This window comes from Corvus moneduloides, chromosome 5 (genome assembly GCF_009650955.1).
Source record: "Corvus moneduloides isolate bCorMon1 chromosome 5, bCorMon1.pri, whole genome shotgun sequence".
Classification (NCBI taxonomy): domain Eukaryota; kingdom Metazoa; phylum Chordata; class Aves; order Passeriformes; family Corvidae; genus Corvus; species Corvus moneduloides.
The window spans coordinates 40,909,613-40,933,151 of record NC_045480.1 but is presented as its reverse complement, the minus strand read 5'-3'; the positions used below and the strand labels follow the sequence as shown (position 1 = coordinate 40,933,151).

The 23,539-nt window shown below is 37.9% G+C and overlaps 1 protein-coding gene and 1 long non-coding RNA gene across 7 annotated transcripts in view; one reads left to right on the top strand and one right to left on the bottom strand.

The window, feature by feature from the left end:
* RAP1GDS1 (Rap1 GTPase-GDP dissociation stimulator 1) overlaps positions 1-23,539 on the bottom strand; it is a 90,741-nt gene that overhangs the window by 20,731 nt on the left and 46,471 nt on the right. For 2 of the 6 annotated variants that reach the window (XM_032110145.1, XM_032110144.1), the window contains exons 3-5: positions 23,214-23,336; positions 18,114-18,239; positions 5,257-5,403 (exon numbers count right to left, since the gene is read on the bottom strand). In XM_032110145.1, the coding sequence (XP_031966036.1) occupies positions 5,257-5,403; positions 18,114-18,239; positions 23,214-23,336 (396 nt within the window). Of the gene's footprint in view, positions 1-5,256; positions 5,404-18,113; positions 18,240-23,152; positions 23,337-23,539 lie in introns of those variants that run through there. The other 4 variants (XM_032110148.1, XM_032110149.1, XM_032110147.1 and 1 more) reach the window with 4 other exon arrangements.
* LOC116444607 lies at positions 10,714-11,344 on the top strand. Its single transcript, XR_004240402.1, has 2 exons — positions 10,714-11,004; positions 11,112-11,344. It is a non-coding gene; the product is annotated as an uncharacterized LOC116444607 (long non-coding RNA).

Sequence of the window (23,539 nt, the reverse complement as noted above, 5' to 3'; positions counted from 1 at the left end):
ATGTAATTATCACCGATAGGAGGCTCATTCTCTAGCGAAGTCTATTAAGCAATTTAAGATAAAGCATTAGGCATCTCACTGGTACGGAGACCTACAGCACTTTTTAGTTCAGATAAATTAAAAACATCTAAATGGTTCAGTCTCACTCTCTCTGTGCCCTAGGAAAGACCTCAGACTGGGTAGCTCGGGCTGTGTATCTTGGCCTTTCACTGCAGAAAGTGTTAATGCCCTACTATAGCAGGAGACAAATTTGGGGAAACATGCATCCACCCTACAATCAGTTGTCTGACACAGGACTAAAGTGAGCCATGACGCCAGGCAACGTCGTGTTTAAGGATGGAACGGCACTTCTATCCACTTCCTAAGCAGAACTTTATGCACAGCAAGCAGGAAGCATGAAAAACTGAATGCCTCTTCTGAATTTATGACTTAGAGCCACATTTTACACTGCTATCACATGTTGCACTATGCCTGTGTGTTCTTTTGGGGTGAAAAGCACTGACAGTGATGCTGTACAGATGCATATACAGGTAGATAAAAGGCAATCAATACATGCGCCAGCACAAAGAATTACCTACCTAAAACTTGAATTTCAATGGCTCCATGTCCTTCGGTGACACACATGGAAACTCCAAAGAGTAAGATCTGAGGAGAATATTCCAAATTGAGAACTTTATTGGGGGCATTTTAGTTAAAAACGCTAATTTAGGTTAATTTCATTATTTTGAAAAGAATTTCAGAAAACAACTCATCATTTGTGTCCCATCAGTAGTTGTGATTATAATGCTGAAGGAAAATTAGTTTTGCACAAATTGATGGCATAATTTCATACCCTAGAGAAACCTGCTTGCAATCCCCACAGCTATGTTAAATCATGACATCTCATAAAAGTGATTGTATGGATTATCTCACTATGGTAAGGAACATACTTTTGATCTGCTCTTACATACTTTAGGTTACTTTGCATTTAAGTATATTTAGGTCTTGAAAGCATGCTAGGCATCTCTAGCTGTGATGTAAATGAAACAAAAACCAAGACAAGCATGAAAATTAGCAAAGGTAAGTCTTAGGAGGAAGCATTACTGAAGTATTGCTGTCAGACCATAATAATGGTGCCATAAATCTCCCATTCATTTCTTGTGTATTTACATAGCTTCTGCAGATGGTCAACAGTGCACATCAGACCCCAACATTCATTCCAGTTGCTAAGTTTTGTGAGAATAAGAAAACAGTTGTATGATTTAACATCAGGATGTCACATTTTACAAAGGTACTGAAGGCAAGACAATCTCAACAGACTGAATTTACTGTGAAATGAAATGAGGCAGCAATCTATAAACATAATTATTTTTATCTACGTATATATGCTCACATATATAAATGTATGTATACTTTCACACATGCACACTGTATCCAGTTAACTTCTGATCTCCAGTTTGACTACCTAATAAGCCAATTGGCCTAGTTCTTCCATAATTTCTCCGTTTCTTTAAAAAGCCTTCATGGTTTGTTTTAGAGGTCTTAAGAGACAATTTGTTACCTTACAGACTGATCCCATTAACTTGCAAATAGTCTTGGCTCACAGGATTATGAGATCTGCAGAATAACCACTCATATTTCTAACTCTTTTACGTGAGTGTTTGCATATGATTGTTAATTTTATTAGATTAGTTATTAGTTTTCCCCTCTTTATCCAAGCCTGCTTTGCTTCTTGCTCTTAAGCAGATTAACGGCTACACAGAAGCTAATAACTGAAAGCAGGGATGAGCTATTTGTGTCTGATTGAATTTGGGTAGTAAAACACAATTATGACAAGAGGGTCAAGATAACCTGGCTGAAGGCAAAGGGACATTTTGCATCAGAAAAAACCCTCTCGTTTCTAGCAATGGAATTAAATATCAACACTTTTTTTTAAAGCTTAAAAGAACTGCAAGAAATGCCAAAGTTTGAGTTTGTTGTCTTAACAATTGTAGTTACTAATGAAATGATAAGATACCAAGGAAGCAAAGAAAGAATTGAGACAGTAAGCAAAAATAATTCCTGAACACAAGCAGATGACACAAGAACCTTGTAAAAGGAATCCTAGTTTTAAAGCTTAGACAACAGTGTTATGACTGGAGTTAAAATTGCAAGCTGAGTATCCAGAATCAGGATGAGATACAAGAATGCCCCATTAATTTGCTCCGTTTAGGAAAAGGAAATCTTACTTGTAGCTGCTCCTTAGTTGCCTTTTTTGTAAAACTCATGTGTGATAAATCCCTTGAAGTACTCAAGATTGAGTCTCTCATGTTAAAAAAATAAGGCAGTTGGTAGTTACTAATAACGAAGTAGTAGCTATTGGAAAAAGAGGGCAATGACAAATTAGCTGACCGGGAATGACAAATTGTTTAGAATCAAATAAAACAATTTATATACTCTTTTGATCATAAAATGCTAATGACTGGAAAATATTAGGGTGTTCACAGATAATTAGATGCAACTAAGAACCAACTGTGCTCTAATGGTCCTTAAGTGGATAGCTAGTACAAATTAGAAGAGTGCAAGTCATTAAGAGGAAGTAAAGAAATCTTCCAAGTCCCCACCTGTAACTTTTTAACATGGCATGCCAAGCTGGAAAAGATTATAGAAACATGCAAAGAGAAGGTAGAAGTGCTATTCCAAAGACTGAAACACTTCCTCCTAACCTAATATTTTTTCTTTTATTTTTGTCTAATTGGTTTCCATAACTACAGACAAAGAAATCTGACTCTAGGCTGCAATCCCATACTCCTCATCCTTCAGCAAAACCAATGCAGTATTTGCCTTCTTTGTAAGTAGCTGGGATCAAACCTTTGCAAGTAAATCCCGAAAATGGTAATCACTAAGCTGTGAGCACAATTAACTGTCAGGGCAGTCTCAGTTTTCATGTTTAACAGGTCAGCAAAGAACTGTATTTAGTCAGAATATTATTCACCTGCTGGGGCAATGCATGGAAGTAAGTGGTTGTCTCGGGCTCCTAGTTGACATTGACTGCTGTCCTGAAAATTTATCATGGCCCACAGGTGATATTTTTAGATCAGCTCACAATTATGGTCCAATTGTACTCATGACCCTTAAAACAAAACTGGCAAGACAGGTCAACTACCTGTTTCTCCATTCACATGCTACCGTATGGTCACTGAGTTTTCTTCTGAAAATTTAGTCCTCTAAATCACTTTTCTTTTTTTTTAATATTGATTTGGCATACTATTTGGGGTTTAATTCAATTAATTGCCCCAGTCCGTGAGCAAATTCACAATGGAACTAGAGGACACAAATCTTACACAGACTACCCATGAATGCTGGGCCAAACACGAGCTGGGTTCCTACAAACAGGACCCTTCCTCATGGAGACAACCAAGCGTGTGGGGTAAGGTGGAGGTTTGGTAAAGCCCCAGCACTCCTCCCTGATGTGATGGTAGAACACGGGGCTGGTAAGCACCCAGATCCAAGAGCTGGGAATATTCCGGCATTTCTCACTTCTGACATTGCTTCAGTGGCTTCTGTGAATAGTGTATGTCTGAGATGAAAGATGTCCTCTAGCAGAGAAGAGAGCAGCTAGTGAATCCTGCTGGCTGTCACTGAACCACACAACTGCTTTATTGATTGCATCAGAATAAGCTATCTTACTAGATGGAATGAGTCATTTATTCAACGTTCATAAAATTTAAGCTGTTCTGAAGCTGCTTGTTTGGGAGATTTATCTTGTAATTAGTTTTCCTAGAGAAGATCTGCTTGGTCACTGAAGCAAAACTGATAACAGTATCTCTACACATCACTTTTGGACTTGCCTGTCTTGAGCTACCAAGTATACTGTATGCTTATTAGTCTTAATTAATACAGAGGGTAGCTTAGAGGTGAGAATATCTAATTTCCTCCAAATACTGCAACAAAGAAAGTACTGAATTAACACTATGAAATGTAATAAATCTGATACTCATGCAATGTGGTCAAGCAAAACAGTTCTTGGAAACTATATGAAATAAAAGAACTAGAAAGTTGCTATTTAAAGATGGGAGAAGTACTGTAAACAAGAATTCTTAGATAATGAAAAGAGGAGGAAAAGAACCCAATGTAAGAACAAGAGAAAGAGATGAGACACGTACAACAGTTATATTTGGAGCTGGATGAGTAACACAAAGAGCTGAGATCTCCAGAGAGATGGCACAGAAAACACACATAGTAACTATGCTAGAAGAGATAAAGCAGATCAAAAATGTATACAGTGAAGCCTATGGACCATCCTGAAAAGTAGGAAAGTTTTGGGGACATAGGAATGGAAAGTGAGTTACAGCAAATGCTGTCTTTCAGGAAATGGTAAGTAACTAATCAAAAAGATATTTCTTCCTAAGATAAAACACTGCAATTCAGGAAATGGGCATGATTGAAGACAATGTAATTACTAACTATTTGTAATCTGTGCCATTGCAAGTCAGGAGAACAGCCTCTCTGTAGCCTTCCTAACATAGTCCAATTTTCTTCACGTTTTGAAAACTTGAAAATGTGCGAATGTTGTAAATACACTTTGGCACATTAAAGCACTTGTGTGCAGAAGCAAGCTAGGTACTAGGGTGTACAACTAATGTAGAATGGTATTGTGTTACTCTCAGTGGTCAAGGGTTTCTCATTTTATATACTCTCGTGTTTTTATCCCAGTCCCTAAACATTTCCAATTAATGGGACAATGAACATAAACTTATAATTTGTAGACACAGAACAGTGTTGAACATACCTATAAATGATTCCCTATTTATCTTAGAACAATGTAATACACGGTTTTATACACATTTCACAAGGAGAAAAATTATTAACTGTTTGGCATTTATACCCTTAACTAATTAACAACACTGCATGTCTGCAACAAATTAGTCTTAAGATGTTATTTGATACCAATGAGAAAGAGAGGACTTAATGTAGCCTTCTAATTAACTTCTATAAATGTGTATGATACACCTTTATGCTTTGCTTTTAGACAAAGAAGTAAATTCCAGATGCTGATCTTAAAACTATACAATTTATGTTATATGGAATTGTGTCAGGAATATATCTAGTATTTTTGGGAATATAATTTTACTGAAACAGAAAATTGTATACGTGAATTGAGGTCCCTGATCTCTTCAAGAATAACTTAGTGTTAAGCATCCACAATGTAAACCTACAGACGACTTTAACTTTTTATCTTTTTTTGTTGGGGTTGTTCTCCTGGTAGACATAAAGCAAATTTTCGGTGTTGTTTACCATTCTCATTGCTATAGTTCATCAGCATGCCACAAAAGACAGTCAAGAGCTTCTCACTGGCTGGATCTGTTTTACTGCACAGTGACCTTAAATGGTCTACTACAATATGTGCACCACCTGCATGGTCAACTGCGTTCCTGCCCTCATCTGTAAAACAAAGAATTACATTAAAAAAAAAAATGAAACCAAACCCCACCGTCGAATCCCGAACGTAACAGTAATCATACAAAATGAAGCTTTTAAACAGAGTGAAGTTATTCCTCCAGTGTTGTCAAATTCGCCTAGAGAGATGATCGAGGGCCAGCTTTTAGTGCAACAGAGCTAGGAGAGTGAAAACACCTACAAAAAACCAGATTAACCACCTAGCACTAATACCTTTGTAAAGAAGTTCAGTGTTTGAGGCAGAGCTGCTGGAGCTGATAAATAATATTCTGAAGATACACTGAGTTTTGCCAGAGGGAGGTACTGAGCACTTGACATAGCCTAGCTCATATGCAGGTAAATTACTCTTGCTGTTATGCAGATCAAGAAATTGCAATACAGAAAATAAATTGCTTGGGTTACTTAAAAAGGGGAATAAAACAGACAAAGCAGACAGAGGTTCTAGTTCCGAGTGGCAACTGTTCATGCATGCACTCTGCCACACAGCATGTTCTCTGTACTTCTATAGCTGAAATTTAATACCACTATCAGATTCTTTCTGTATGCCTAAAAGAAAAACTTGATCTGCATCTATAATAGACTACAACTTTCTGAAGGGTTGTAAATAATAGATCATAAGCTTTGTATGGAACTCTTTCCATATAACAAATCAGATTTGACGCAACAGTGTAGGAATAAAGGAAAAATAAGCCTTCTATTACAGTAATCATCAATACTGCTTCCTTCCCCAGCAGGCAGTAAGCAATAGACAACAGTCAATAAACTAAATTCTGGGGCTTCCAAAAGGAGAGATTTCCATGTGAGCTACCACTGGACTCAGCTGGAAAATCTGGATGAAAACAAAAGCTTGGGGGGGCAAGGAGGAGGCAATCACTAAAGTTTTGCAATATAAAGAACTCCAAACCCTCTCCTCCATTTTTAAAATTCTTTCCTCAAAGCAAATCTCCTCTTTTCTTTGTTATTCACCATTCCACCATCACTCCTCTCTCTCCCCATTGTATGTGGAGGTCAAGCTACCAAAGTTTTCGTCATTCTGCAACGTATTCAGCATGAAACCCAAGGCTGTACACATTTATAATACAATCTTCCACTGTAAAGTGTTTCAGAGCTCTGCAAAAAGAAGCTTCTAAATCTTCCAATTCTTGTTAATACTATTTATGAACTATATATACCCCTTATACTATATATAAAAAACCAGGATTCTAATATTGCATATAGGGACTTTAGAAAATTTGTCGAATGGAGCTGAAGGAAGGGTAATTCTTGCCAGGTCTTAACTTAAAATTATTACCAAAGCAGCAAGAGTTTTGCAGAATAAATTCACTGCCACGACTGTTTCCACCTTGGACAGGATCAGGATATCAGAAAACTGTGTTTCGCTGCAGGCATGTCTATCTCATTTTGAAAAAGGAGAAACTGTGATCTAGTTAATAGTTAAATTCAAGGTAGGACTCTGTGCCAAGGAACAACTGTTAAAAAAAGGACAAATAGAAAAGAAATCACTCACATCCTTGATGTCATAACAAACATAGCTATAATGCTGAAACAAAAGGAAGTCCTACATCAAAATATAATAAAACAATATAATCAGGTGTTTAGACTCAGTGCTTACATCTACCAAATCAGCAGAGAATAGAAAGTAATTTGGGTTGGAATATTCAAGCATTCTGCTTTATGTATCCTTTTCTGGTATTTTTTAATTAGAAAATTTATGCAAATACATGATTTTGTATTTGACTCACCTGTTCTTTGAGTCAAAACAGGTGTGCAAAATGAAACAATCACTGATTCTGGATCAGATGGACTGAATGTGGTTCTCAAATTTCTATAATGCAACTGAAATCAACAAACTAAGATGATAAATTCAGGTAAGAATCACATGTCAAGCTCAACCCTGTGTCCTGATGTTGAAGAACAACATGTAAAATATGTAAGCAAAGAATAATATAAAGGTAGAGTTGGGTGATGGTTTGGAAGCAAGTGTTAAAACACTAAAAAAAAAAGTTACAAGCCAACTTCCTTACCTGGACAGAATTTGGCAGAACTCTACTGAAAATTACTGTGGGATGGTATTTTACAACAAATCTAAGTAATATATCCTTTAAATTCCCTTATCTCTAGTTTGTCAAAGAAGTTATATATTAAAAACTGCTGTATAGTCTCTCACTTCAAATACATGACAAACTCTTATCCACACAATGTTTTTGTTAGGTAAACAGATAACCAGCTTCTGCTGTACAGACAGAAAAAGTAAAAGCAGGAAGATTCAGAGACAAATCTCACTCCAAGAAATGTCTGTCTTTATGGTATACTCAAAAAGTTAGGTACAAAGGAACCTCAGGATCCCTCCCAAGAAGGCAGCAGGCTGTGAGTGCCAGCCTTTGACAGGACTACATAGGATGGCAGACTTGTAAAGGAGATGCCATAACTGAGTTTGTTACTCTCCCTCTTTCCCATGCTGGAGCTCACCCTGCATGGCTGCTTCTCTGCCCTAGGCAGCTGAGTGAAGAACAGACCTGAGTGAATGTTATAATTAGGATCTGCTACTGCCTTCTTCACCCAAGAGGATTAACTCAGCTCATTAGTGCAGGGCCACAAAGAATCCTGTGCCAGATGTAGGAGGAAAACCCTGAAGGTCCTGCCTACCCACTGCCAGCACTGCTGTGACACTCCACTGCATCCCCAAGCAGAAAGTGTAGTCCTGACTCAGAATGCTTGATGTGCGTTTCACCAACTCGCTTCTCACTACTCCTCTGTCACTAAGGACCAGATTTTGCACACAAGAATACTCATCAAACTCCAAATCATTTACAGTCAAAACAAGCCCACAGCATGTTGCTGCGTCTTGTTCTCAATCCAACTATTACCTTGCAGTTCAGCAGCTCTAGGAACTCCCACATTTAGCATGCTTCCAAGCCTCCCAGAAGCTGTGTTCAATTATTTTTCCTGTGACCTTTTTAAATACACATTTGCTATTCCTAAGAGAACAATGATTGAACAGTTTAATGAGAGCATTCACATTTCTGCTTCAAAATGCTTCACTGCAGCTCACAAAGGGCAATGCTGTTGTATAGCTTTTTTAAAGTACATGTAATACTGTCTAAAGATGCCAGAATGATAACCCAAGAAACCAGGAGGATTTTTTCCCTATAAAATGTACAGTAAGATTTACTACAGAGTGAGTTATTACTTCCACAGTGTTCTTTAGCCCAATTCAACACAACTGTCTCTAAGAATTAGGACAGTCCCTTTTTCTATACTGAGTTGCTCAAAGGAGTTTCATGCAAAAAAAGGGTTTAAGTGGATTGTCAAATTACTGTGACTGTTCACATTCCCTCTATGAATAGGTTTGTCAAATCTTCCTGTTGCTCAATCATGCCCAAAGTCAACAACCAAACTTTTTTTAGTGTGCGTGATTGTTAGATGTTTACAATGTAGCACTTAGAGTAGTTTCAGTTTGCTTTTCCCAAGCCATTTGCATCAGTTTCCCTTGAGTTTTTGTCCCTAATTCTCCAAGTCCTAAAACAAATCACTAAGTCACAAAATGCTAACAAGAAAAAATCTAAATTGGGAAAAAAGGGCTGTGCCATAGTAGAAGGAGATATTGGAAAATATGTAGGCTTTAAAAATACACCAATTTCTCAGTAATTTCAGATAATCTGCTAGAAAACAATTTGATGGCATTTCTTAAAAATAATCTTTTGGGCTTTAAGTATCAGATTTATACTTTGAAATGTTCTGGTTTTGTCTTGCAACTGGAAACCTGAATTATCCTTTCCCCAATTCATGTCCTGCCAAAGTTTATTGGTGTAAATAGTTGCATTGATATAAATGGTGCAAGTCAGGGAGGGAAAGGAAGATCTGCATTATCAAGGTCCCTCATTTGCATAAACCAAATTGCCAAGACAGCAAATTTGGGTGACATGGGAAAAATATAGTATTTATTTTAAAATTCTTTTTACTTGTGTAATGATCAAATCATTTAAGTGACATACTGCCATTTTACTTTAATTACTTCATCTTTATTGCATTTGGGTACAATACTGCATTTTTTGACCAAATATTGCTTAGATTAGACCAGTGCTTTACAGATAACTCTTTCTTGTTTATCTTAATTAAAAAAGATGAACTCATTTACATTAGCCCAAGTTGGGGGGTGAGGCTTTTCTGTCTATATGTTCTATTTCTGTTTTCCCCTGTTTTTTTAATTAGGTCTTCTTCGAAGGCTTTTGTGGTGAGGCACTCATTTGCTCCTGCTGCTTATTTTTTCACCTGAAACCATAATCATCTGTGATAGCAAACCGGCTTCTGCAACGAAATTATGATGTGACAGAATATTACCAACATGTGTAAGGAAAAAACTGCAGGAGTAGAACTCCAAAGGAAAAAACATCCTGGTCACATGTGGAAAAAATAGAGAAAATATTCAAAAACAATGGCAAACCCTGAGCTAGTGTAAATGACATTATCTATGTAGACACTAGGAAAAACACTGCCACTTACATAAACTGGGAGTTTACCTTTTTTTTTCCTGTCTGAACACTGTAAGATTAAAACTTTTTATTAAATGCTGTCATTCAGTTTTAACACTTGACTCTACTTTTTATCCTGGTTAGTGTAGGCTTTTTAGTCACTGCCCCGTCAGCTCTCTGACTGAATGACTACAGACTACAACCCTGTTACACAACATATAGTAGCATTTAATTAATTTTATTTTTCAAGGAAAGTAAGCTTCATGTGATTATACTACACTACTATTATTTGCTGCTTTTTCCATGTCTTCTGTGCACTTGTCTAAAAGGGACATTACATAGCAATACTGTATTTTGAGATTCATGTTTTAATAATTTGAAAGAATTTTTGGGATTGCTCTATCTTGTACTGAAACTTCCCTTTCCTTTATTAATTCCTTGAGGAATTATAAGACTGATTACCAGAAGTACAGTTTTGTTTTATTTGCTTACTGATTAAAATCAATCAATATAACCTTAAAAGTTTTGCTTCATGAAGAAAAAAAACCAATCTTGAATTAGTTATGCTTGCTTCAGAGATAAACAGAATTGTCCTGTAGCCAGTTCATCTTAAAATGCTGGCAGCTATCCTTAGCCCAAAGGGTAAGCATTGAGGATACTGTTTCATAAGTTATTCCTTTAGAATAATTGCTAGAATGATAAACATGTAAACAGTAAAGTAGAAACACTAGCACAACATTGTCTTTTAATACAGCCCCTTCAAGGACTGAAAATAGGTAGAGTTGATCTTTTTGGATAAAATTGTTGCCAGCAATTTTTTTGGCTAATGACAACTGCTGCAGCAGTGTACTTGGCCCTCTTATGCAACTAGTTTATTCTAACAAACAAATACAATTCTTAAATGTATCCAAATAAAGATCTAGGGACGTTTTTGGTAGACTCTTCATAACACGTTCAATGTGTGGACCACAGGATATCAATGCCAACAAGCCCTAATCTCTTTCATGATTTCTTTTGTCTACAGAGTCAGGAGCTTGGCAGAACATTTGAAGGGGAAGGTAAAGTGTGCCAGTATTGTAATTTCCCTAATGCTATGCTGAGGCAGCAGTCAAATGTAAGCTGGATTCAAGACCACCATTTAATTTCAATAAAATTTGCTTATTTGTCATATTCCTCTTATGTCAGATAAATACAAGAAAAAACATGTGTTTCTGATTTCAGACAAAAGAACAGTGATGAATTTACTGCTCAAGACTTCAATAATTCACTTCCAGTCAAATGCTACTAGTGGATCTGAGATTCCAATAGAGCAGCAACAATGTTTTTATCAGCAACAAGACGTACAATACTACCAGACTCAGTATTGGCAAGTCATTTGTTCTGGATTCCAAGGATACTTCAGTGTGTAATTAAAATGTAGTAATTACTGTTACCGAATTCTATTTGAAATTAAAGAAGCCAACTAGAAAGAGAATGTTCTACTTAGATATACTAAAGTCAGGTAAAGGTCCTCAAAGCTGAATGTAGCACTTCCCTTTGCCTTCCTTTTCATATGCAATATGCTTACAGCAGACTCTTCTCTTGATTTTGTAACTCTGTGAAACTCCTTAGCAATTCCATTGCAGTCAAACAAATTACTCTAGTAACGAGAGCGTAAGTCAGAGCTGAAGCCAGCTTAGTATTTCATACAGCATGAAATAAATCATGGAAGCCAATTACATGGTAAAACAGCAGCCAGTTTTTCTACACTGGTAAATAGGCATTTATAGCATCTCATGCTATTAACAGAACAGACCTGCACACCACAATTAATTTAGAATTCCTACTCCCAGGCCTGCAGTGCAATGTTGTCTCAGCTTCAAACTCTCCAAAAAGAAGAAGGGTGCGAAGTGAGCATGGCATGGTCACAGTCTGGTGCAGAACAGGGGTATGCTGCTGGCTGCTGCTCAAAGGAGTTTGGCAAGAGGCTGAGCCTGGTACTGTGTGACAGTGATGCTGCTATCTGAAGGAGCCTGAATGAGCTGTGGGTCTCCACCAAAGCAGCCAGAGGAGCAGTCTCAGAAAGTGTGAAACTCATGGGGATTTGGAGTAGGCTGGGAAAAGCCCAAGAAGGAAAAAGTAAAACAGAACCAAAAGAATTCACCATAAAGCGTATTTGTGGATTCTACTAGGGTACTTTTCTTTCTCTACTAGAAAAAGAAAGAAAATTATTCCAAGAATTGAAAAAGTAGTAAGTGGACCTGGGATCTAGGAACAGCTGAGGCAAGTCCTGGGTTTGGAGTCAGTGCTACTTATCCCTAATAATGAAGCCTAGGAGGAGCCTAGCCTGAGAATGAGAATTCATGGGTTTTGCATCACCTCTCAAATGGCTTTTTTCTGATGCTCTAGAAAGATTTCCTCATCATTCTGATTCCATTTAGGCCAGCTGTAAAATAAGGAATTAGAATAATATTGTTTAACAGCTTCCTAAGAACATTGATGATTAATTGCTAGTAAGAACTCAATATTACTGAGGAAGTATATGTTGGAATACATACACTCTAGTTTCTAGCTGATGCAATACTTGTGTGCAGAGCCTTGGAAAAAAACCTGCACTATTCAAGGACTTCTAAACTAAAAATGCTATGGTTTTCTAAGACTGTGACATGCCTCAGAGAGGACAGATCTAAAGGTAAAACACTATTACTGTACAATCAAAACCTTGAATTTGAATTCTCTGCAAGCAAAACACTCAGTTTTCAAGCAACAATTTAAGGACTCTGGTCTTAATTCCATGGTACTTCTTGGGAAACAGCTTAGTAGGTGGCATTTGCATTTGGTAGGATCTAGTACAATGGTAAGTGAAAAATTGTGGTAAGATGCTGCCTAGCTGCATGAATCAGGGTGACCTTCATAAAAAGGATTAGCCAGTAGTGTGCCATTATCAACAGCAGTTGTGTTCTAGGATTCTGCTGGTTTTCCATGTGGTAATGAAAAAGGTTATGCCATTTTTTGAAGAAAACTGAATTTGACTTCTTTCCAGTATGGTTTAAGTGTCTGATTTTCTCCTGTAGATCCTGAAAATAATCCTGTCTCCTGAGAGAACGTAACTGTACAACTGAGCAGTTTCTTTCTTTTTACTTAGCCTTTCTTAGAAGATCCCTGCAAGAGATCTGTACATTCTTATAAGACAGGCAGCTGAGTTTACAGAATTTATAGCATGTATAAGATCTTTTTAACAAAAAGTGATAAAATGTACATGTTCTGAAGTGGAGGCTGAGATGAAGAGGGATCTGGTTTTATGTGAAAGGCCACATAGCTGAAATTCAGCTAGGAGTCTTGCCATCAATACAAGCAAGTGTGCATAGATAACAAAGAATGTACAGCTTGGGAAATGAGAAAAGGACCCAATAAATCTCCTGCTGAGAACAGTAGATAAGCAGCTGTCAGAGGAGAGCCATTATAGAATGAGCTGGCATTTCTAGCTTCTTTCCAACTCTGTAAGATATTTATATACCAAGTATGGTTGCTAAGAACGTGTACCCAAGCTGGTGGTTTCATGAAGAAACAGGGCTGTGGTACAAAAAGAACTAACTTCTGGATTCCCCAAGGAGGTCTCTAAGCACTACCATTAATATGTATATTATGGAGGGGCAGAATGGGAAATTTTTAACTTCCATTACAAGATATATGGAGAGTTTACCTCCCTTTGCTAGCTTTCAGAATATGTGAATGCTCTAAACAGCAAGAAGGAATTATTTTCTAATGGATAAGAGCCTAATCTAATCCCAACTGAAGTCAATCAGAATGACTCCCTCTAGTTTGTAGGGCTACTGAATCAGGCTCTAAATATCCCAGCCTTTTACTTCCTCTTAGAATTATTACTTTCATAGCATAACTATGGCAGCCTCCATCATGTGCACAATGCTTTATAAAAACACAGGAAAGTACTTTGGCCACCAGAACTGAAGTATCTAACAAGTCACCTGTGGAAAGATCACTGAGATTAATATAGCGTGTGCATCACAAACTTCAAGATAAAAAATATTGTGAGGCTATTATTAGCTAAGAAAATAATACTAATTTAATATAGCATCATCTTCCATTGAAATACTTGATAAAATTTATTTGGTTGGTGTGATCTTTCATCTAGACAAACTGCACTGGTATGGGGGGCTGTCAGAGTAGGACAGAGACCTGGCTACAGACAGGTTTTGTCTTTCTCCCACATTGTCTTGTTGGTCTTGCAAGAAAGTAGGCCTAAGTTGAAAATTGTAGCCTCAGTCTCCCTGTCCCCCATGCACTTGATCAGCCACATGAGTCAAGTCATCAGACTCTTCCCAGTCTACTGTGAAAAAAGCCACCATACAGAGCCGAGGGGCGTACTAATCACCAGGGTGTTCATTATGTGATCACGAGGTGCAATTTGGATAATGCTTTTCTTTAACTTAATACCCCAATGGCCAGAGCTGATGGCAGCAAACAATTCTTAGGCTTTATCTACAGCAGAATTAGCCATTCTGCACTGAAGTAAGACACTGCTTTTTGCCGCAAAAACCATATTAAACATAACCTTTTCCAAACAACGGAGATGAGATCTTTATGCTGCATGTGGAGCCAAGGTGTAGGGAGAACTCAGAAGTATCCCTTATTTGTAATGTCTGTACCTCTGTAATATCCCTTAATGAACAAACTTATTAAAGAAACAGCACTGGGGAGAACAACAGGAGGGGATGGACAGACAGACAGTAGAAAGGTACCTTGAGTTTGACTCATGGCTAAAGAGTGGTGAAGCAGCTGGGATAGCTGTTATGCCCTGACTGGAAAATGCCTAAGTATTTAGCTTTGATTATAAGCAAAACCACATAACTGGTGGTTAAAAGGAAAGAATGGGCTAGGAGCTTTGCATCTAATAATACAGTTCTGATAAAATTCTGCCATGAGTGAGGCTGAGGACTCTGTTGTCTGGGGATTCGGAAGTACAAGCAGCTGTACTTGGTACAGGCTGTAGATACAGTGGGGGAGAAAGCAGGAGGGAGAAGAGGAGATACCATGTCTCCATTTCTTTACTTTGCACTTTCTGCTTTGATGAAAATTTGGGGGCTGAGGTGCATGTGCATGGATAAAGCATGTAGAACAATTACAGGCTGTACAGGAACACGCAGTAATATATCTGTTCTTAAATTGTAGGGCTGCACTGAACAGTCTGCATACAGTTGCTTCTGACAGTCTACAATTCATTACTTCTGGCTTAAAATCTTTTTATCAGCCTCAATTGTTTCTTTCATCTCTACATACAAGAGGAAGGCTGGGAGACCAAAAGCCTCATCAGTACTAACAAAGCTTCCTTCAAGTCTGCTCTGCAATTATATTTGCCTGTATTCTTGATGTTCAGAGATTCACATAACACAAATTTCTTCAAAACAAATACTTCAAAAAGGATGCTCTCAAGGCTGCTTGGTATAAGTTTGACCTAGTTTTTCCCCTTTAACTGTTTATGTAATGCATTTAATTCTCTGTATTTTCTTCCATGCTCAAATAGGTGATTAAGTAGTGTTTTAGAGGGCTAGCACTGATGAGCACCCAGACAATAACATGTCTACCTCAAACCTAACAGACAAGAAAAACTGTCAGTAAGTCAACAGGTTTTCATCTCTTGTTTTCTGTGAGGAAATGCACCTGTTCAGTGAGGTCTTTGGCCAGGTGCAATTCCTCTTTTATCTCATGGAAGGTACTAAACCTCTTTCAGCACAGGGACTTAGTAATGAATTACCTTTCCATAGCAGCTGTGTTCCAGGAGTAGCCACTCCTGAACTTAGGTGGAAATGGTCTTGCCTTCATGTAGCAACTCTGGGATCTGTGAACACTGAGGAACCACTGCCATCTTCCTTTAATTTGGAAAAACAATTCAGGCAATCCTTCTCTTCAAGGCCAGTTTTAAGGGGCTTTCCCTGCAGAAGCAGCTGTTTGTCCCACAACTTTCATCCTGCACCATGCTAGCTTCTCTCAGAAATAGAGACCTGATTAACTCATTTTGGCACAAGCTGTCACTAAACGAAGTGATGCACGCTTGCTGGGATGAAATATAGGACAATTGGGGCCTTCAATAAATAGAAATGTTGCTATGAGCCATCCAATATGGGCTTTAATGCACGGTCTCAGCCTAACACTGATTTAGAATTTAAAGATATTCCTCATTGCTGCATGTTATAGTTACATGGGCAGTAGAAGTACAAAAAAAGCTCATGTATATGGAAAAATATAGTTACTGATGTATTTCAAGTTCTTATACAAATCACAATTACTAGAAGGGTAACAGCTGCTTTTTTTTCAATTGAAAAGAAAAACTACTATCGATATGAAACATTTTTAATTAGAACTACTGGCCTCCACATCTTGTCTTTGCTATACTTTATATCTCCTTGTTAGGGAAAACCAATAGAAAAAAATTGAAATATATCAAATTTTCTAGTAATAATCATAGTGAAAGTATTTGTCCTAAATAAGAATTTAGGATAGAGTACATAACTATTTAATAATTACACATTAACATAGAAAAATGTCAGATAGGGTGGATGTGACAACAAAGCACTGTAAATAGCCTCTTCTACTCAAATCCAATATGCTAACCTTGATTTTTGCCACATTGTATTACACTTTACTTATTAATTTTATTCAAATACACAGGGAAGCTAGTGACTCTCCTCCCACAGGAGGACATGACACACAGAACACATCACTGCCCACTGTAGATTTTATCAGTGCCAGCTTTGCTCCACAGAAGGACAACACAAGGTGAGTAATACAGTTTTCTGTACAGGATAAATCCTGCACTGTAAAAGCCAGCAGTAGTCCACAAAACCTCACACTACAAAACCATTTCTGTGTGTCCTTACCGTATTTCATAAAAAAATGTGGGATGAACAGCGACATGAACAGTTACAGAGATTTTACTTATATGAAATAAACCAGTGCACCTGAGTGCGACCTCGATCTCATACATAATCCTGAAACAGAATATAGTAAATAAATTATGTTATAGGAAGCTTAACAGCTGCTATTTGAAGTTTCCATGGGGAAGCAGCTGTTCAGTTGATTGGTCACCTTAAAGAAAATCCTAAATGAAAGAATTATACATTAACATCCTCAAGCAGTAGTTGTTTGTAACTGGAAATGCCAATATACGATTAACTTCCCTGAGGTCAAAGGCAAGGTAATTTAAAACAACATAAAATGTAAATTTCTTAACTCGGATGAGAAAAAGTAGCAAGGAGAAAGGCTACAGTCAGTATTCATACAGCAGAACTTTTGGTAAATGCAACATAGTATGCAGAAAAATTCTCACTATATAAAATAAGGCATTAACTCTCAGGACAACAAAATGATTTTACAATTTCATCTCACTTCCCATCTGCAGACATCCATAGGCTTCTAATTCCTTCATGTGCATTAAAACATGTTCCTGGTGTCTCTGCTTCTGCACCATATTTATTGTGCACTGACTTTTTTCAAAATTTTAAAGTAAGAGATAATGAGGCTGCATTTTCAAAACACTGCAACCGCTGGTTTGGTTTTGCAGATGACACAGGCATGCATGTAATCAGCACATGGAATCCCAACTGCATTTCAAAACTCAATTGCTTCTCAGTGTAAAAATTCATTGTGCCCATAAAAAGCTAAAAAACCTCACCAACCTCCTCCCGCCACCACCCTTGACTACCAAAAATAATAATAGGTAATCCTGGAGCAATTGATTGGCCACATAAGAATTTTGAGAATCAGCAACATAACTCAGGCATCATTCCAGCCACATATGCAGCTCTGCACAGATTTTAGACTGGTTAGAATATGAATATTCCCTTCTGACTCTGTTCCCTTCCAACACATTCTGTTTAAGGAAAAATTAACTGTTCAGTGCCTCTGCATATGTAGCATCTGCTCCTTGAAAACCTAGTTCATTACGTTTGAGAAAACCCCTCAAAAAAACCAAGCCCAGGATCAGAAAGCCTTCCAATTCTTATATCCAACTGTATCACAATATTGAAGAGGTGTTTTATTCTTTCTGTCACAAAAGCATTATGCAAGTGTGATGTTCAATTTTCCCATACAATCAGAAGAATCGTGGGGTAAATAAAAACCGAGAAAAGAGGAAAATGACCCCCCAGGACACAACAGACGGAACACCAAAACATTCCCTCCCTTCCACAGGAGCATGTACAAAATACAGCAGATTTCAACACTCACGGCTATCGTAGCATATATTGCCCAGGGCACGGCCTGTTTGAAGCAATACTTCCTGGTCTTTGCAGTTTAACAGCTGCACCAAGGGAGGGATCAACCCAGCATCCACACAGGGGTTCCGCATGAATTCTGCCAATAAAGCAAAGCCTATTAATGCAAGGCCAGCTATTTCCAGTTTCATCAATTCCAGCTACACTGGCCTGGCAACTGGGCCTTTTGTGTGCCTAAACACGTGCACAGACAAACAGTGTAAATTCTCATGCAAGTTTCTAGAGAATAAGCCCAAGTCAGGATTTGGGCTTAATTCTTTCCATTATTTGCTAATTTAGAAGGAATTAAGGGTATTTAATTGACTTCCATGGAAACTAATTTAACACAGTTCAGACTAACCATATTTTTAGCATCACAAAGAAGTGCTGAAAAGAACAGTGAATTCACAACAAATTCAACATAAACTAGAATTACTAAATAACACAAAAGATGACTTAAAACTAGTATTCTAGAGCAGCATTTTTTTTCTCTCTATTCCCTTAATTAGAGTTCTGGAAAAGCTTTTGCTTTAAAAGAATTTTTAAAAAATTAATTAAAGCTCAGTAACAGGCTTTTATTTGGAAGGTGAAGAAAGGAATGGAAAAAGAGAATGAGAAATACAAGAGTTTATGTGAACCCAAAGGCCTGTAGTTTTCCACAATCTAACACTGCCTACCATGGGAGGAAAGGTAGAGGATCCATCCACTGCAAGTTCTCTGCCCTTCCCTCCTGCTATGCCACAGAGAACCAAGGAATTATTTCACATCTGTGTAAGTCATAGAGAACTATCCCGGTGTTAGAGACATAAAGGGATGTTCTCCACAAGGAGATATAGCTAGGCAGGCATTGTGCTGTACATTTTAAAAAGCAGTTTTATAGAAGGAACCACCTGATACACCAGTGTTACTTTACAGTTTACTACAGAGCACCCTTTAGAGATGTAGTATTGTAAGGCAAATGGTCAGCATGCTTTTGATTTGTTCTGAACTACAAATTATCACAGACTCAGAGAGTGGGTAAGATTGGAAGGGACCGCAATGGCTCATCTGGTCCAACCTTCCTGCTTAAGCAATGTCATCCCAGAACACATGGCACAGGATTGCATCCAGATAGTTCTTGGATATCTGCAGTGAAAGAGACTCCACAACCCCTCTGGGCAATCTGTTGCAGTGCTCGGTCACCTGCACAGTAAAGAAGTTCTTCATACACTGGTAAGGGTCCCTCTCTGTTGTCTCCTCTCGAGGCTGAACAGGCCCAGCTCCCTCAGCCTTTCCTCATAAGAGATGCTCCAGTCCCCTCATCGCTCTTGTGGCCTCTGCTGAACCTGCCCCAGGAGCTCCATGTCCCTCTTGTGCTGAGGAGCCCAGAACTGGACACAGTAATCAGGATGCAGTCTCAGCAGGGCTGAGTAGAGGGGCAAGTTATGTCACTTTCTGAACCTAAACAATATTGGATCTTTCAGAGTGAGTTTACCTTTGTGTTACTTAGTCATTTATGAGACAGAATGAACCAGTGTGTACAATCCCCCTAAAAACAGACAAGAAAATTTCTCTGATTCTGGATCAACAGAACTCCTCATGGCAAAAAGACTTCATACAATGCTTGTAGTACAAATACATCTTCTTAAGTACTCCTGTTGTTGCACCTATTACAATGTTCTTTGATGTTTCAGTAGCTACAAAATCTAGTCTCTTTTGTATTTAATCCTGCAGTGTTGTTTTAGCTAAAGAATTGTCAGAGGTAAGCAATTCTCATGTGATGATAAACTCTGATACATCAACAAGCAGATTACGAAGAATCAGCAGTATCTATACACTTGCACAGGTCCAAGGGAAGACAGTTGTGAGCACAATTAGCCCACCTTCATGAAGTACTGGAACATTTTAGAACTGTGGCCAGATGCTACAGTGTGATAGATGGTGACACTATCCATTGTAATGAATGTAACAAATATCAGATACATCTGGTCTTTAAAACTGGTCTTGCCATGTCCTTGTAATGTTCAGTCTATTTCTTTATTACCGACTTTCAACTTCATTGCAATATTTATTTACTAGACGTATTTAGTTTCTTCCTCTGTATTCTCTGTCCCCTCAGCCTCTTCCTCCCAATTGCCTGTAAAAACTCTTCTCTGTTCCTCAGCTACCCCTGCATCACTTTCCTTTACACCCACTAATTTACCAGTCTCTACATCATCAAAGTCAGATTTTTTTTTCTCCTAGTCTGTATCAGGAAATGAAACTTGTTCTCTCCTAAAAGACTGAGAGATTTCAGTCTGTTCTGCTGTTTGTTTAGGTTCTTCCTCACATGGTAAAAAGGAGTAAGAAACCCTTCCTCCACTCTCCCTCCATTTGGAGTGAGCAGAAGCTTTTCTGCAACAAAATCGTTGGTCAATATGCTGAGCAAACCTGTATTTATCAAGGTCATGTAAGAGCAAGAAGTAAAAGAATTGGTGCCATATGTATCAAAATAGATCTGTGAAACAGGAACAAAAATATGGTAACTGCAACTACTTTTGCAGCTGATACTACACAGAGGTAATAGAAGAATGAGAAAGTGATTGACAACATAGTCTTTAAAAGGTTTACACTAGCCTGGGAGAGAAATGAAGCAGATCCTTTGAAGGAAACAGTGAAGAATCGCTTAAGAAGTTAGGAGGAGAACCACTGAGGACAGAGTAACATAAACCGAGAGAACAAGATTTTGAAAGAGAAATGGAACTGTGTTGTAGTACTACAGACTGTGAAGACGATGTTCTCTCATTCCTGCACGTGGTAAAGACTAAAAACCTTGGAAGAAGGTGTAAAAGGTCTACAGTGGAGAGAGAAACTCCACATAGCAAGTGCATCTGAGCCTTCATGATGCTCACATGATGGCTGTAGTTGGAGAGACGTATGTGACTAAAGGGAGTTTTGTATGTTTGGATGTTTAAAATAGGAGAGACAAATTTGAGCTCAAGCTGGGAGGAGGAAGAGTCATGTGAGCAGAAGAGGTGAAACAGCAAGAGCATGAAGAGGTGAAAAGGAAGAGATGAAACAAGACAAAACCACTAAGGCAAGTAGAGAGATTCGATGTGGTCAGATGTGTTTGTGTGTAAGATCATATGAGGGGAACGTGAGAGGAAAACAAGAAGTGGGGAAGGAAAAGATGCTCTTTTATCAGTAACGCCCAAAATCAGAGGCTCTGCTCCCAGCTCTGGCAGTAGTGCATGGCATGACCACTCAGAGAATGGGTTTAATGCCTACTATCCATAGAATGTTGATAACACAAATTTCTCAAAGGGCCCTGAAGTTTGTTGAAAACAGGTACAGTATAAGCATTAAACTCTTGCATTTTTATGCAATAAAACAAAGAAAACAATAGAATTCAAATGAAGTATTCCCCACTATCCTGCTTAAGTAACTATTTCAACAGAGTTAGAAACCAATGAGAAATACCCAGATGATCTCAGTCTTGAAAGCACTGGGCACCTTAAATAATTTCTGAATATCTCCACTTTAACCTTGGCTGACAGAGGTCCCAGTTATACCCGCAAATGACCCTAAGAAAAAGACAAAAACTATTTTGTATGATGAACCAGGTAAAATGTCAGCTTTTCTGAGAGTGTACATAAATCATCCGTTTAAAACCTGTCAGGAAAAAGGACACATTAGAAACTATTCAGACATTTCATGTGTTATTTCACATTTGAAATATACTGGCTAAAATGCGCCATAAGAGAGTCTTTGAGGAAACAATACATAGTAATCAGTTTAGCTACTGTGAACATTGATTTTATTCATAACTTTTCCCCCCTTGGGTAGGAGCTAAAAGGACCAACTGTGAGGACACATGGTTGACAGTGATGTTCTACATGTACTTGTTATGAATTCATTAGGTACAGAAAAAAAAAGCCTGTGATACATTTGCCTAAATCTCTATCATTCTGAAACATTTCTAAATTTAAATTTCTATGTACATATTTTTTACTGGCTCTTTATCTAAATAATTTTAACACTTAGAAACTAAACATATATCTTTTCTCATTAATGTTGTTTCTGAATAACCATATATAGCTCTGTCTCAAAACCAGCAAACTGGGTGGAGGTCACCATGGGGGTATCAGTAAGAAGCTGTAGTTTTGTGATTCCACAGAAAAGGTGGAAAAGGAATGTGAAAGTAGTCAGCAAGAATGTAGCCCTTTCCCTGAAGAGGCATCAGCAGGAGATGGAGGGGGATAAGGCTGCCAGGACAGCAGTTAAGGGACATCGTACTCTTCTCTGTCTGGCCTGCAGGGAAGGAAAGTCCAAAATGGAATCTGTGCCTCTTAGGCTGGGACAGCAGCAAGTCCAGGAATGAGAAAAGTCAGCCACATACATCCTCTACCCTCATCACAGGGTCTGCCAATAATGTCTGCCTGCAAGTATGAGGCCATTCTTCTGAGCTCAAAATATGCAGGTATTTGGTGAGGTTAATGATAATCCTGTCTAAAGAAAAATTTAAATAGTTTGTTTATTATCTCCTATGTTATATTACATACTGTATGTATATAATCCATACCAAAATGGACCTGATTCTTATTTGGGACTTACTCTAACACAGATAATGCTCTTTAGGTAGGACTAATTGGTTTCAGTGTGGTATCAAAGGCCTCATAATGGTAATAATCTTATGAAAAATCTCAGACCAAAGAAATTATCTACTATCCTTTAACCACTGTATAGATCCTACTGCTATAACTATGGGCACTATGCATAACTGGCTGCACACATTGTGCATGTCTCTTTCTACATGCTGTTCATATAGAAATGCATTTCACCAGTGGTGGGCTATTTCTGCCCAGTAAATTACGTTACTGTCTTAAAAACTAAACAGCATGAAAGTAAGAGTAAAAAAAATTCCAGCAGCCAAATGCTGTTTTGATTGTATTAAAAAGTAGAGAAAAAAAATTAGGCAAAACAAAAAGAGTGAAAGGGAGGGACATGAAAGGTGTCTAAGCTATAAAATGAAAACATAAATGAAGTAAAACATACTGACAAGTGAGGTGAAAAACTGAAGATGTTCCAGCAGAAAAGTTCTTGTAGAAAACCTCACCATTTCTGGCTACTTCTGCTATGATGTTAGCTACTTTTGCTGTGCAGGAAGATTGTGGCATCAACAGACTCGCGAACACCTGAAGAACTCCACTTTTCTGGATTTTTTCACTTGTCTCCGTATCTGAAAAACACATCACACAAAAATGACTAGTGCATCAAATTATTTTGGGGAAGAACAGAATAAAAAGAAGAAGGGAAGTCTTCTCAAAAGTAATTATGAAAGTCATTATTTCCCATATAAGAAGACAGGTGTTATTTCAGTAACAATACTTATTTTATCTGATGTACTCATAGAATACTTTGCCATTTCAAATCAATTGATCT